The sequence below is a fragment of the Cuculus canorus genome, chromosome 1, assembly GCF_017976375.1.
Source record: "Cuculus canorus isolate bCucCan1 chromosome 1, bCucCan1.pri, whole genome shotgun sequence".
NCBI lineage: Eukaryota > Metazoa > Chordata > Aves > Cuculiformes > Cuculidae > Cuculus > Cuculus canorus.
Window position 1 is genome coordinate 127,089,855 of NC_071401.1, and position 16,358 is coordinate 127,106,212.

Consider the following 16,358-nt stretch of genomic DNA (forward strand, 5'->3'; position numbering starts at 1 on the left):
GACAGCAGACAATTCTCTTAGAACAATGTTAGACAGGCTTGTAAAGCAATCAAAAAAAATTGTTTAGGACTGATTCACTGCACATTCAGCATATCAAACCAAATTCCCACAGAAGTCCAGTATTACTGCTAATTTCAAGCCTCTTGCAGCCAAAAATAGTGTAATGACTTTGGAGGAATTGTTCCAACCTAACAGATCCTTATCCTGGGAGAGTCAAATTACTTCAGTGGATCACAGTCCAACAGACTATAAGAGCTCTGAGTGTCAGGAATCTGTATTTTAATAAACCTCAGGTCATGTATGTGTCCAACTTGTTGAGAACTATCAATTTAAAAAACTTTATGCATTTGCATGATAGGTTGTAACAGCTCAGCTGATATATACCCAAGTATCTGATGATCAAAAGATCTTTTCCAAGCAATAGTGAATTGTTAAGCAAATATGTAGCAATTTTCACCCAGTTATTATTCCGGAAGAACATTTTTAAAGCTATTTTTAAAACAAATAACTGCAAGTAACACCAAAATCTGAAGGTTTAGCCACAGTCTTTAGAAAAATCATAGAATCATAGAATAGTTAGGGTTGGAAGGGACCTCAAAGATCATCTAGTTCCAACCCGCATGCCATAGGCAGGGACATCCCACTAAAGCAGGCTGCCCGTGGCCCCATCCAACCTGGCCGTGAACACCTCCAGGGATAGGGCAGCCACAACTTCCCTTGGCAACCTGTTCCAGTGTCTCACCACTCTCATGGTGAAGAAATTCTTCCTAATGTCTAGTGTAAATCTGCCCCTCTCCAGTTTATACCCATTCCCCCTCGTCCCATCACCACAAGCCTTTATGAATAGCCCCTCTCCAGCTTTCCTGTAGGCCCCTGTAGGTCTCACAAGAGAGGAATAGAGGGGCAGAATTACCTTCCTTGACCTGCTGGCCACGCTTCTTTTGATGCAGCCCAGGGTACGGTTGGCCTTCTGGGCTGCGAGTGCACATTGCTGGCTCATGTCGAGTTCCTCATCAACCAGCACCCCCAAGTCCTTCTCTGCAGGGCTGCTCTCAATCACATCATTTCCCATCGTGTACTGAAAACAGAGATTGACCCAACCCAGGTGCAGGACCTTGCACTTGGCCTTGTTGAACCTCATGAGGTTCACACTGGCCCACTTCTCCAGTCTGTCCAAGTTCCTCTGGATGACATCCTCCCTCCGGTGTGGCAACTACACCACTCAGCTTGGTGTCATCTGCAAACTTGCTGAGGGTGCACTCAATCTCACTGTCAATATCATTGATAAAGATATTAAACAGCACTGGTCCCAGTATGGACCCTGACGGACACCACTCGTCACAGATCTCCATCTGGACTTCAAGCCATTGACCACTACTCTTTGAATACGACCATCCAACCAGTTTCTAATCCACCTTACCATCCACCCATCAAATCCATATCTCTCCAATTTAGAGAGAAGGATGTTGTGGGGGACACTGTCAAAGGCTTTACACAAGTCCAGACAGATCACATCCATCGGTTTACCCGTGTCCACTGCTACGGTTACCCCATCATAGAAAGCCACTAAGTTGGTCATACAGGACTTGCCCCTGGTGGAGCCATGCTGGCTGCCATTAATCGTCTCCTTGTCCTCCATGTGCTTTAGCATAGCTTCTAGGAGAATCTGTTCTATGTTCTTCAAAAGACCATCAACAAACTCACAGTGGCTTCAGTTGAAACTACCTTAATGAAAGAGCAAGTCAAACATTTTATCAGTAGTTGGCTAATTTAGGACATTTTTTTTAGTAAAGTATAGTTTGGGGATTGGGGGAGGTGGGGGTGAGGGCAGTTAAGTCAATCTGGCCCAGATGCTCAGCAAGTATCAATAGTTACAGCTCAACTGAACCCAACTAAACTACAAAATCTTAATCTGACTGGTGTATTCGTGTCATAATTTTTCCTTCTTTTATTTCTTTTTTCCCAAATGGTGACGCATAATGAAAGACTATCAGAAATTGTAATTAAATTATAACTATGGACAAAGCTTTCGCTTGCCACTGTGCCCAGCTAACACTAGTAGAACTAAAAAGTGCCATACAGTAGAAAGATCTTCAGGAAATATATTAGTGGATTTCAGTCCAGCTTTCAGAACATCGGATCATTTTACAAAATCCATCATTACCATTTGACAGGACTCAGTTCAATAGGTGGCAATTTCAAAAAGGAAACAGGGAATGAACTGCAAAAAAATCCAACAACTCAGCTTTAAGAAAATTACTATTTTCTCTATTTTTCATCTTTATAGGATACATAAGCTGGAAGCGTGGATGGAATGAACCACCGCAGCCAGCTTAAGTCAGGAAAATTCCAACTTGCTTGCTCTAGATTTGTAACATATTTGGCAAAGACACTGACACTCATAGATGAGTTTTGGGGAAAGTTTATTCTGCCAGTGTATACGGCTAAACATCAGCTACTATTGCCTTCAGTTTATTAATCACTTTTTGCATTACCTTATGGTCTGGGAGTCCTGGAAGACAATCTCATTAGGCCAAACATTGAATGCACACAGGACAAAGACAGACCCAGATTCAAAGAGCTTACATTTCAGCACCTTTAGGAGAATGACTTTAATTAAGAAAATGAAAGATGATAAAAACAGAAAATAACCAACTATAGCCAAAAAAAATCCAGAGCTTAAGTCCAGATTTAGTTTAATTAAAAAAAAAAATTCTATAGGTGTCAAAAATATGAGTTCATACTGAAGGCCTCGTAAGCCCTCCAACTTAAAAAATGACAAATGCAAACAAAATCAGACTCACAGCCAAGAATATGGACTGAAGCTCAAGCTCTATTCTTAAAACAGGTCTTCAGCCTTTCCTCCACCTACCTAAGGCATACATTAAAGCTAAGTGTTGGCCTAGATTTCAACCTAAGTTCCATCCATTTTATGAATTTACACTCAAGTCTCAACATCACTGCACAGGAGCTGCTTATGACTTCCCTCTTTAATCACGACTGCTAGCCCTCTGTGTGTGTTTGCACATACGGGGGAGGGGTGGGGGGGGGAGAGAAAAATCAGCTGAATGCTGCACTCCCACACTGAGTTTGGCATACGAAAATCATAGGCTTTTCACAACCCTCAGTTATATTATTCATGCAGAATGCACTCAGCTTTCTATTGTTCCTGCTCTCATTGTTTATAAATGACTCTTTGCTTCATCTGGGGATGGAAGTTCCTTTAAGTTTCCCTTAGTAAAAGCACTTCTGTAATGAGGTGCAGTGCTAGCGCTCAAAGGGTAATGAAGTTTCTGGAAACATTTGTGCTTCTGGAAAAAAACAATATTTTCTTTCTTTATTAAAGGAAAAATGAACAACTGGAGCCGGTTGATTGGTTTTAGCCTATCTGATACACAGGTTCCTAATTGCTTCCTAAATATTTCAGAAAATAATTAAGTGTTCATTTTGTTCTCTGTTACCTCAACATTTGTGAAGGAAACTGCTAAATGTTAATACTCTTGCTTTCACACCTCACTTAAATATTCCCAGCACTACCACATTAAAAAAAATGACCCTGAGACATGGTCTTCAAATGTTGTGCATGGCATAAATACTATTTCTCATGGCAGGACATGAATTGTACCAGAAACTGATGGTCCCTTCTGTTATGGCCAATACAGCTGCACAAAAACATATCACCGTTTTGTTTAGCAATACTGCGAATTTCATGATTTAGCTTGTTCGACAGTTTAGGCTGTCATCATTAATCCTGGCGATTGTGCAAGATTCTGATGCATTCACCCAGCTTAGAGTTTTTCAATCCAATTTAAGTTAATAAACAGTGGACTGAATTGCAAAAGAAAACAGTAAGTTAATCACATGGCAACTTAATTGCTTTTGGCTTCAGAGGACATCCTTCAGGTTTGGGTCTAATATTGCAGTGGTTTAAAGGTAGGTGGGACTCTGTCTTTTATTCCTCCATTTGTGGTATACTTTCTGTTTTTTAAGTTCAAAGGACTTCTTTTATGCTTCTACTAAGACTGAGATTTTGCATATCCAAAGTGGATAACAGGCAGAGTGTCACCTTACATAGTACAAACAGAAAGTTGGAGTCACATCCATCCATCCATCCATCCATCCATCCATCCATCCATCCATCCATCCATATTTTGGAGTGAAAAGAAACTTCTATTTTGAACTAAGGACTCAAGAAACAAAACAGTTTGCCAGTTAATGGAAATATATCTACATTTAACTAATGTTAAGCAAAAAAACAATTCAATCTCTTTCAAAAACCATGTCCTGTCTACTTGCAAGTATCAATGGACTTTATGAAATGGATGAGTTTTGTTGTTTTAATATTAACTCCTAACATGTTCGCCCTTAATAGAAGTTTAATGAAATCACCCCCAAGAATAGTATCTTTAAATTAAGAATCTCCTTCTGTGGGTTCTCCTAACACTCCAGATTACTTTCATCCACCCTTTCATCTGCTCATCTGCCTTCCTTCCTCTGGCCAGGTTCTGATTTTCATCACACCAGTGCAAACTTTGGGTAACTTCAGGGAACTCCAGGGAAATATATTTCTGCATTTACACTTGCCTAGGCAGCATAAAATGTAAATTGAGCTGAATGGTATTTTGTTTGCTCAAAAAGACTTTTTTTTTCCCCTTTAAATTATGAGGGGAAAAAAAAATTTCTAGTTGCTATTGCTCATACATATCTTCAGTAAGTACCACATTGCTATTCAAAAAAGCTACTCACTGACTTTTTTGCTCAAAGCATACAAGTAAAACTTGGTCCGCAATTAGTAATGGAGAGAACAAGAAGTATTTCTTTCGACAAGATAAGCACTATAGGTCATTTCAAGGAGTGACAGTAGTGCAGTACTTCAATTGGTTTTAAAACAACAGGGTTTTTTTAATATATTTGCAGTTTAAGTGCCAGGTTTTTCTAAGAAAAAAAATTGTAAACGTTCCTGTCACTACTATATTCCAATTAGTTTTAAAGGAGTGAAAGACAATAGATTAAAACAATCCCGTGTAACAGTAGAGAGTAAATAACCTACAAATCTGAAACTCGTCTACGTGTGCAATGAGGTCTAGCACTGAGTGGAACACATACAAGGAAAAAAGTGCTTTGAAAGAAGCCTGGGCTGTTTTTAATTTAAATCCATGCCTATTCAAAACAGTCATATCTGAATTTCTAAGAGCAAGCAAAATCACTATGCATTTACCATACTAAATGCCTTTTTCATCAAGTAACAAAACAGAACAGATACAAATGAACCAATCAGGGATTTCGAGTGAGCTATCAGTGTTAGAAAAGCTACTCTGCACATTCCAGTCGAGTCACCACAGAGAAGCAGAGAAAAAAAAAAAAAAAAGAGAGAAAAAAAAAAAGGGAAGAAATAAATTACTGTGTGCAACTCCATCTGCAAACTGCTTCTCCCGCACTAGTATGTAATAAAATGTGTTGCTAAGATACAAGCTGCTAAAGAAGTTCATTAAAGGACACTTTAAACAAAGCTGCCAGACTCTTTTCCCTTTAAAGACTGCTTATTTGGTTCTGTCCCTTGTGTTTATAATTAGATCCTCTATTTGAGAGATTGTGCTCCATTCAAGCCCACTCAGCAACGAATGTTAATAAAACAATGTAAATAAGGTATTGGCTTAGGTTGTATATATTTATGGGCTACGGAGCTGTTGATAGAAATACAACTGGATTCCACTTGTATTTTTAAATGAAAACTAAAGCTTTTCCAAGTCACTTCTCCCCAAGCTGGAGAGTAGAATGTCTGCTTCTGCACCCAGCACTCTAAGCTAACTTTTTACAAAATACTTTCAAGCAAAGAAAACTGGCTTCTTGCCCAAAGTTTCGAGTTTCTGCGATTTCTCTCATGCAAGCTTTTATGTGCGAGGCTTTGTTGTCTATACCAAAATAAAGGCCAAGATTGTTTACATCTTTCTCCTGGCAATCTTTATCTTTTTCCATCTGAATACAATTTCCTAGATGTGTGATAACTATTTGCAGAATTTCCCTTATCTTAATATATTAATGACACATGTAAGTCTATTTTGGCACATTTTATTGCTAGGAAAGACGTTATTGAAGAGGTCTTTATCTGACCTTATATAAAATACTTTCAGTCTCCTTCGTAAAATTTTCATAGTAGGTGCGTTTTGCCTTTTGTTTTGGTTGAGAAAAGAATAGGCAAGATATACTTTGCACTCACTCACTGTGGTGAAATCATATCTTAAGAAATAATTCCAGCATTTATCTGTACAGCACTTAATAACACATGAGATACATAAATCACAGCTGAGAGTTAGTATCAGTGATTATATAGGAAATATTACTTGTCACTTTGTAACCTGCATCTCATATTAAATTCTGTGTCACAGTCCCCAGTATGTATATATTTTTAATTACATTTTCAGGCTCATTTACATGCGCATATTGGCTTTCTGCCTGAATGATATCAAAGAGAAAGACCTTATGCTCACACCCAACCACACAAGCATACACACAAGCACATTTATACACAGAGACACTCAAGTCTGTACATTTCTGAGAATGGAAGCTTCTCTCATCTTTCTCATTCTTAGAAAAGCTTTGCTTCACCAATAAATCTTTACGCAATCTTAGCTGATACAATGCATTTTAGAAAACCGGAAAATTACAGAAAATGCAGGTTAATGTCTGCTGCATGTCAAAACTATCAATGATTCTCATTTGACTCATGTTAATCAAAATGTAATATACATTTCCACTTTCTGTAATCATGTAGGGTTTGTCATCAATAGCTGAGTTTGCGCAGAAAGGCTATTCCACTCCCTCTCTCTGGATAAGAGGTTTAAGCTACATCACAAAGTACCAAATGGATCAAGTTAAATCAATGTGGAAAGGAAAATGACCTATAGACTATATAGATTTAAGTTATGTTTCAGGACCAACTGTATGTTTCTGTTGATTAAATGAAAGCAATCACACAAACTTTCAGGTGAACACACTGTTCTTGCCCCAAAACCCAGGCTCTTAGGAATAAATTCCAACTCCGAAAATAAGACTGCCTCTCAAAAACTCAAATTAACACCACCCATCATATCTACAGAGTTCCCACATACTTATTGTTTTGATTTTACTGCAGCTGTATTTAAGGGCAGTTCTCTGGTTTACTTTCATTCAGTCAAAAGGGTCATTTTGTAGTTTAAACTTGGGCATATATTTATCTCCTTCATGGGTTAAAAAAAGGAAAATACATCCTCCTATTTTCCACTGTCTCTGTATATTAACCAGAAGGGTCTGCCTGTACATGTGCTAAAAAGCCCTGTGGTACATATTAGATTTCAATAGATGCTTACTATTGGCAGTCGCAGGTTGTAGCTAGAACTAAGCCGCATCAGCAATTTCATATGACACCCTGGAAATTGCTACTACATAACAATAAGTAGCTGATTCAAAAAAGGGGGGGGGGGCACAGGGGGGTGGCATGGGAGGGGAAGAAAGAAGTACATTTTGACTCAAAAAGAACATTTCCAAATAAAAAAGTTGTACCACCTTAAGTTTAAAAAAAAAAAATAAGATACACATACATTTATATACATGCACATAAGGGAAGTGTGTTTAAGGTGATTCAACAATGAGGATTGGCTAGACCAAATATGAGTCTGTTAGGTTGAAATAACTGTCTACTTTAATGGCAGTAAGACAAATTTGCATTTCAATTAGTCCAATTCATTTTTTGTTCTTCTTTGTTCTTATCTTAAACTTGCAGCCCGCTTTTATACCTCCCTTACCTCCAACTACTCCGCATGTACAAATTGCCCTCTTTGACATCGTGGCTGCATATATACCATTTACGACGGCCTTGTCTTATTGATTTGCAAACTTCTACCCTTTAACTCTATTGATTAGAAACTGTGTTGATACTTCAGATTTTGTCTTGGGGGGTGGAGGAGAGACGGAGGTATCATTGTATAATCAAGTACAGAAATACTGCATATTTTATCTTTGATCACAAAGAGAAAGGCATAGAGTGAAAAGTTAAAAGTAACTCTGTATTAACGTGCCTTTATACGCCTTCATGCTTTCAACTTGAAAATCAAATCTGGAATGAGATGAAAAGGGATTTTCTCTACTTGAACATACCAGAAGGGTTTAGAGTGATGCAGTATCCCATTGGAAATGTGATTTAAAATCACCATTCAAAACCCCTTCTCCAATATCATGCTATGGAAAGCAGACATATTCTCCTTTTCTTTCACAAACAAAATGAGTCAGTGGGCCAGATCCTGCAACAAGATGAACTAGTATAAACATCTGACATGATACACTGCTCTGGATGAACTGCATATATGGCATGAACCAGCAGAGAATTTGTTTCATTAAATCAGAGCTTTAGACAAAGACTTCTGCAGAAGGACCACTTTTGACTGTCCAAGTGTCTACAAAAAAACCTAAAAACTAAAAAAACCCCACTAACTCCAAGATGTAAAGCTCCTATATCAGAGTAAAGTTTCTTTGAAAGGTTCTCGCTACCAAATTATCATGTACATCATGTACATCTGTACAAATATGTGTTTGCTGCAAGTGTAAGTTAGATATTTCACAAGGTGTAACAGGTAGCAAGTACCACTAGTGTAAAACCAGACCTGAAATAAAAAGGTATGGTTGGCATAATTACTTTTTTCTGAATAGACAAAGGCATTGTAAGGAAAAAATTGCTAAATCACAGGGATAATCATCATAGCCAGCTCCTCTAATGAGGCATCATGGGATTACTGGAGTTATATTATAAGAGCCATCTTATTGAAGAAATTCAAAGTTAATTGAAATCAATTGTACTGTTCTGACAGCAGGTGTTTTAAGTGGCTAAAATATCAAACTGAACTCTTTAAAATGGTTAGGATGAATGTAACATTCACTTTTCAACACTTAGCCCTGCCAAGTGATATACTGTATGAGTACAGAAAAGTGTACAGTCAAAGAAAAATGCTGGAATGAAATAGCATTTAACATGCCAGTCAAACAGCTACCAAACAAAAGATGGTTCTAACCCCCTCCAGTACACATTTTCATCGTGGATGTACAACTTCCATGAGTCTTATAAGAGCAAACTAATGGAAGGCAAAAAGCCAAAAGTATACATCTGTCCATTTTGTTTCACCTCTATAAAAACACTCTTTATTACCCTTTTCCCTCAATATGAACAGGGAATCTCAATGTGGTGTTACTGAGAGCACAAACAGAATGCGTTGTGCAAACCATAATCACAAATTTCTCCTCCAATGAGCTGAAAGTAAACTCTTCCCTATTTTTGTCACTTTTGCTACAAATGGCAAAGCAACCAATAAATTACGAGCTGATGGGGGGGGAGAAGAAAAAAAAAGAGTAACTGAAGCTATCTGAATTACCATCCAGAACTAATCTTTACTTTGATCCCGTAAATACATTCGATTCTGCACTTGTTCAGGTTTCCCAGTAAAGTCAGCAGGACCAAAATGTGCACAAGAATCACAAATTCAAATCCATATTTAATAGCTGGTGTCTTTGTCTTTAAAGACTGAATTCGGTGATTGAGAAGTTTAATACTTCAACAAGGAGCTTGTCACCTTGCCTTACTCAACTTCAGCAAGTGCTCAGTAAGGTCCTTCTAACCAAATTCTGTTAGGATGAACTCATACAGACACAATTCTTGCCACAATAAACAGGAATTCTATGAGTACCTTGGGACATAGTTTGACTTTAGGTTCAACACGATTTGGAAATACTTTTCAGGATTTACCTCAGTTTTCACTGAAGCTTATAACCCTTATTTTACTTCAACAACTTTGAAAATACCCAGCCATATGAAATACTGAGCTTTGGCAAACGTCAATAATTTCCCCTTTAACATGCGTAAACAATGCTGCCATTTCCAGGCACAGTGCAGCATGAATTTCAACAAACCAAAAAAACCCAGTTCCTCCTTTTCCACAAAACAAAGACACAACATCAGAAAAAACAGACATCTTAAGCTAAATTGTCTCCAACAACTTGCAAAAGAACTGTACTTAAAATTTAAGAAGTCTAACACTTGCCACAAACAGGCTTTGTTGGTGATCACCGGAGGCAAAATACAGTCAGTGATTTAATTTCAGATATACTAACCCAAAAATACAAACCAGCAATAACACAGACTAGGAGAGTCTGCCTGAAACTAATGTTGATCTTCTGCATAGATAGTAAATTATGGTAAAGAAATGAGGCAGTGCACAAGTGAATGGCATATACATAATGTCTTTCAGGAAGACATATTTTTATTACTGCGCTCCAGGACAGGCTGTCTGAATTCAGAGTTCATCGCAGTTGGAAATATAGTAGCCCACACAAGCTCATTGTTAATTTTTAAGACCTGGCTAACCACCTAATGCTTATGTCAGTAACAAGTAACTTCTGACTGGAGGTTAAAGGCTTGTTCATTTGTTTATCTTGATCTATTAATTAATAAGAGAAACTTTCTAAAATTAAAAGACCCTTAATGACTCTTTAAGGACATAAAGAAAGCAAGGAACACATGCAGCAGAGCACCTCTGGTGTGCTTTTAAGGCCAATGCTGGCTCTTATGATAGCTCTTTTATTTACATATAAATGCTTGTTGCTTGACAATTTAGATAAAAATGTTACCACTGCTCTGCATGTGCTGTAGATTGAAGGTGTAAAACCACTGGACCAACTAATGGAGTCTTCACACATCATATCTTGTTAAAGAAGAGGTAACCCACTCTCAAATGCTATTACAATTCATCAAATCTATACTATACGCAAGATACACCTCTAACAAAAGTCCAACTTTTGTTTTTCTGAGTAGGATGCCAAAATAAGTATTGACTGAAGCTGCACCATTTATATAACAAAAATGATGGTTCTATACTACTTATTTGAAAACACTGGGAAAATATTAAAACTACATTTAATTCCCTTTTTGTTTAAACCACCAACATAAAAGAAACATTGATGATTGGTGAGGGATATTTAGTTAAATTGTAACTTAAAATCCAGCTGTGCATAAAGGTCTACTTTATACATTTACTTCATGCACCAAAAGTTGAATACGGGTCTTTCTGTCTTTATCCATAACTTTCAAGAAAAGGAAATACTGCCACAAATGCCAATGGCTGCAATGGAAAACTAATGAATATGAGTACTGAAAGATTACTCTCACTCCTGCTGTATTTCTAACAGATGTGGATGATGTGATCATCCATTCATTTTACTATCTGTTTCATCATCCACATGTGCAGTTTAATTGAAATGCAATTTTAGCATCTTTTGTATTCAGCGCATGCACAATCAAAGGTATACATTATTGAATTATGAATTAGTTGTGCCTAAGCAAATCTTCGGGAGGGGCAAGGAGGGAAAGAATGTAAATACATGCGTAAAAATAATCTCCCTATCTACACTGCCTACTTAAGTTTGCATCAGTGTTTTGGTATAGACACAAAAGTGAGGGCTTGAAACCACTAAACAGTTCCAACATTAGCCCATCTATTGTCTCAGTAACCTTCAGCGCACCTTCTTCATGCCCTGAAGGACCAATAGGTCATTTATAAGCCATTACATAAGGAGCAACTACTAATTATAGCAAGTGTGCAAAGTTACACGACAGTTTCGTGACTTGTTCAACGGCTAAGACCTCCAAACTCATTTCACTTGTGAGACAAGAAAGATTTCAGTTTAGACCTCCAGAGGTGGCAGTCTGGAGCAAAAGGACACCTCATCATCAGCTAGTCTCTTATTTATAAGTTCTTGTTGCACAAGATGCTGAAATCACCAAAAGAAATCTAGGTTATGGCCTAAAAATAGTAGGTTTCCTGCTAGGCCAGATTCACTGTTTATAGAACTTTAGTATTTTATCTTTAATTACTTCATAGTTTGTAGATATATTTATAAAATTACGTGAAGGGCAAGTCATAAATATACAACGATTGTTTACTAGTTAGTTTGGATTATACATAAATATGTTGGGGAAGCTTAGCAAAAACCTTTTTCATTCAGCTGAATCAGAACATTCAAACTGTATTTTCAAATGTCTCTCTGCCTTATCTACATTCCAACATGACACATAATAAATAGCTTCTCATTTACTATCATCATAAAAATTTAAACAGCCTTGAAATAGTTGCTACAATACCAGGGAAAATGATCAAATGTATGTTCTAAATACCCACTTAGAACAGTAAAACTATTTCCATATTGAAGAAAGAATACATAAAGATGCATTGTTGCAGTAAAGGCTGTTACCTTGTTTAAAAAAAAAATCTTCTACTCAGTATAGTAGTATTAGAGTCAACAACTTGCTCTTTACACTGCAAAAAAAAAGGACTAACAGCCCTTAGCTATCATGTAGTGTCAGATTTGCTTTAAAAAAGAAAGTATCTGATTTGATTCTATACAGTGATTAAACATCTTTGTGCTCTGCTGAGTAGGGTATTCTATCCCCTCCCCCCTCCAAAAATGGCATCAAAGCAATCAAAATGGTAATGTTCAGCATGAATGGGGCCCCATCCCCCACCTTCAAACTCTGCAGACTTTTCTCCATGTTAGAAGAAACCAACACCCCTTCCTCACAAAATGGAAGCTTCCACTACCAAATTGAGAGTGCTGACAAATTCTGATTACAATAAACTGGGAGGAAAAGGGTGGCAGATAATCACAATCACCTATGAGCACAGATTATATAGGCACGGATCACTTTTCAACTTCAACCACAACTCCAGCACAAGAAAACATAACAAATTTAAAAAAAAAAAAAAAAAAGAGAGAGAGAGAAGGGAAGAAAAAAAAAGGGGGTGGAATCACACACGTGTCTCCTTTCCCTCTCCCACGGAGGGAGGCGGCGGCTCCGAGGCAGCGGGCGCTGTCCACAGCCCCAGTGCTGAACGGGCTGCTGCATTCCGGAGGAACCGCGTCGCTCCCGCCTCCGGCGGGGCCGGGAGCCGAGGGACGGGGAGGGGAGCTCAGCACAGCCGCGCCAGCCCCCGGGGAGAGGGGGGAGCGGGGGGGAGGGCCAGTGGAGTGGAGAAGGAAAGTTCACCCCTGAGCGGGGGCAGATATCCTGCTGCCTTTGTCAACTGCCTTTCCAGCACTGGAAGTCCCCAAAGCGGGGACAAGGGTCCGGGGTGTGGAGGGGGGACAGTTCGAGGACTGCGCGAGTGAGCGCCCGGCGCTGACGCTGTCCGCGGTGCTGAAAGCCCGCCGCCCCCCGCCGCGCCAGGCAACTTCTCTCCCGGGGGGGCGGGGAGCGGGTCACGGGCGGAGCAGCGGGCCCGGGGGTCACTCGGCACAAAAAGAGAGATGAGAAAGTTTGGGGAGAGCAAGGGGGAGAGGGAGGGGAAGTGAGGGAAGAAGGAAGGTTTCTGGTTTGTTTTGTTCCCCTCCTCCGTTTGGTTCTTGTTTTTTTTCCCCTCCAGCAGCTGAAACAGGTTAATCTGTTTTTATTCTTATTTTTGGAAGGGGGGGAAAAGTGAAAGTAGCTAAGTGAACTCGAATCAAAAGCTAACACGTCAGATCAGACCAAGGGAAGAGAAAGGCATGTGGGGAGAACAAAAAAAAAAAAAAAAAAAAAAAAAAAAAAAGAAGAAAAGAAATAAAATAAAGTGATCAATAAAAATCAGTTTTGTAATCAAACCCAGAAATGGCTCCGCACTGGGCTCCAGCCTCCTCCCTCCCAACTCTTGCTCTGCACATTACACGGAAGTGCACAAAGTAGCCCAAGACAGGAGAATTTTCCATATTCCTAAAACATGTCGACCAACTCAAAATGGACGCCTCATTTTTTTTTTTTTTTTACGTTTTAACTACTGCTTATCTTTTTACTACTAGTACTAAAATCATTCTTTCCCCCCAGCAAGACATCCGAGAATCCGACCTCATTTTGAAAACATGCATTTTCTTACTTTACACTTAGGAAAACGGATGTTATATTCTCTGCTATCGGTATTTTTCAGCTAACACAGACACTTTTCGGATGTTTAGAAAGTGCATTGTAAAAACAAGAAGAAAAAACCAAACACGACTGAATCGATCTGTTCCTTACTTGTTTCTCATTAAGAGCTGCTATTCTTGATTGCCTTTCATGGATTTGTTTCTTAAGATCCCCGTTCTGCAAAAACGGCAATAAGACGCATATTAAAGGCAAAGTGTAAACTAACCCCTGTAATGAATAAACTTGCGATCTAGAAATTGTTCAAAGGCAAAACCGTTCCACCAAAGCCGTACGAAAGCATGCACACACAAAACACCCTCCTTAGTAAGAAAGCTCAGTGCAGACTACAAAATGAGATCTCTTACTGATAAAGTTTCTCATCCTGCTGTCCCAGCACAACTGCGCTTATTACGGCAGGGATAAAATACTGAAGAAGAGGAAAAAAAAAGGATCTGCATTTACCTGTGGATCTTGCTTCATCTGTGCAACTAGTTTCTATAAAAAAAAAAAAAATCACCCCCAAAAAAGGAGGAATTAGAAACTGTTTCAAGTTTAATGGATTTTTTTAAATGTATGTATGTGTGTGGACGGGGGAGGGAGGGGGGTAAGGAACAAAGAGGCAAGTAAACACTGCGAGTCAGTTTCAAGCAAAGCTCATAAATATTCAAGTCTCGTCCTAATCTCTCCAACACACACACACACACTCGCACACACTCACTCTCTCACACTCACGCGCACACACACACACACCACCCTTACTCACACGAGCACCCACCGCAACGTTAACTCCGCATCTCCAACAACAACGCATACAAAAAAAGAAGAAGAAAAAAAAACCACAAAACTCAGCCAAACAAGCCGCAAAACTACTTTGTCGAAGTGCTCGCCATTGTCGCGGGGGGCAGGGGGGCCCGGGGAGGGGGTTCCCGCCGCACCCCCGGGCTCCCCCGCAGCCCCGACCCCGCTCCCCCCTCCCCTGATCGATAAGACCGTGAGACAAGAAGCAAGGCTACTTGATAAGCATGCAACACTGGCTCCCTTCCGATCCTCCTCTCCCTCTAAACAGCGCCGGGGATACAAGAGCATTTTTTTTATTTGCTTATTATTTTATTGTATTTCATTTTTTTTACCTGATGACACTGGATTTCCACTTTTAACGCCTCTTGCAAGCTGTGTAGCTCCATCCCTGCAACTTGCCAGGCACTTTCCTGCCACTTTCAGATCCGAATGAATTTTTTTTTTTTTTTTTTTTTTTTTTTTTGGTTTGCTTTTTGTTTTGTTTTTTTTTGGCTTTTTTTTTTTTATTTTTTTCCTCCTCCCTTTCTTTTTCTTTTTTTTTTTTTGGCTTTTGTTTTGTTTTTTTGCAACCGACCTGCCAAGCACCCCTCCCTCCAAGGAAAAAAAAAAAAAAAAAACAAAAAACCAAGAAAACCCGAAAATGATAATTAAAAAAAGAAAAAAAATAATTTAAAAAAGGAATGAAAGAAAGAAAGACCAGGAAAAATCGGGGAAAAAAAAAACAAGGGGGGAAAAAAAGAAAAAAAAAAAAGGAAAAGCGAATAGCAGCAACAATAATATTTATAAAAAGCGACAACAACAATCGAAAGAAACAACTACTCAGTCTGCAAAGCAAGTTCTTTGCCTCTTTGCTGGGGACACAGACTCATCACTCACTTTCCGCCAAAGTAGGGGGGCCCCTCCCCCCTGAGCCCCCCCCTTCCCGCGCCTCCTCCCCCCCCCCCCCGCCCCCGCTCCGCCCCTCGGCCGCCCCACCGCCCCCCGCCGGCCCCCGCCAATGGGGACGGGCCAGGGCTGGCAACGGGGGTGGGGGGGACTATATTTCCTCGGAGTGCGCGCGCCTTGATTTCACTTTGCCTGGGGGGAAAAGTTGTGCGGCGGCTCCGTTCAACGCTCGTTCGGAGATGCCCGGATGGAGCTGGGGAGGGGGGGCGGAGGGATCGAGGCGGGAGGGGGGGTAGAGAAAGAAGAGCGAGGGGGGGGGAAGTGGGAGGAGCGGAGCAGAGTGGGGGGAGTGAAGGCTCGTGGCCCGCGCATGCGCTCTGGCCCCTCCGCCGCCGCCGCCGAACAACAAAAGTGCCGGCGCCCGGCGCGTGCTCGCGCGCTCCCCGGCGCGGAGGCGGGAGGCGGGGGGAGGAGGGAGAGAGGGGCGGGGCGGCGCGAGCCTCCTCCTCCTCTAACAGCTCCCCCTCCCCATGCCGTTCTGAGGGGGCTCGGGCAGCGCAGGCTTTGGTGCACGGTGGAGCAGCGCTGGGGGCTGCCCTGGGGCGGCGGGGGGGACACGGGGAGGCATATACGCACACGCACATACAGACATACATATCCCATCTCGAGGAGGGACCTGTTTCTTCCCGTCAGAGAATCATAGAATAGTTTGGGTTGGAAG

General features: G+C 40.3%; 1 protein-coding gene across 5 annotated transcripts in view; it reads right to left on the bottom strand.

Moving 5' to 3' along the window:
* The window catches only part of PHF21B (PHD finger protein 21B), a 168,050-nt gene extending 152,854 nt beyond the window's left edge, over positions 1-15,196 (bottom strand). For 2 of the 5 annotated variants that reach the window (XM_054056292.1, XM_054056297.1), the window contains exons 1-3: positions 15,085-15,196; positions 14,417-14,449; positions 14,066-14,131 (exon numbers count right to left, since the gene is read on the bottom strand). In XM_054056292.1, coding sequence (XP_053912267.1) covers positions 14,066-14,131; positions 14,417-14,449; positions 15,085-15,138 — 153 coding nt within the window. In that variant the 5' untranslated portion in view covers positions 15,139-15,196. Of the gene's footprint in view, positions 1-12,832; positions 12,924-14,065; positions 14,132-14,416; positions 14,450-15,084 lie in introns of those variants that run through there. The other 3 variants (XM_054056293.1, XM_054056296.1, XM_054056295.1) reach the window with 3 other exon arrangements.
* Positions 15,197-16,358: the final 1,162 nt, after the last annotated feature.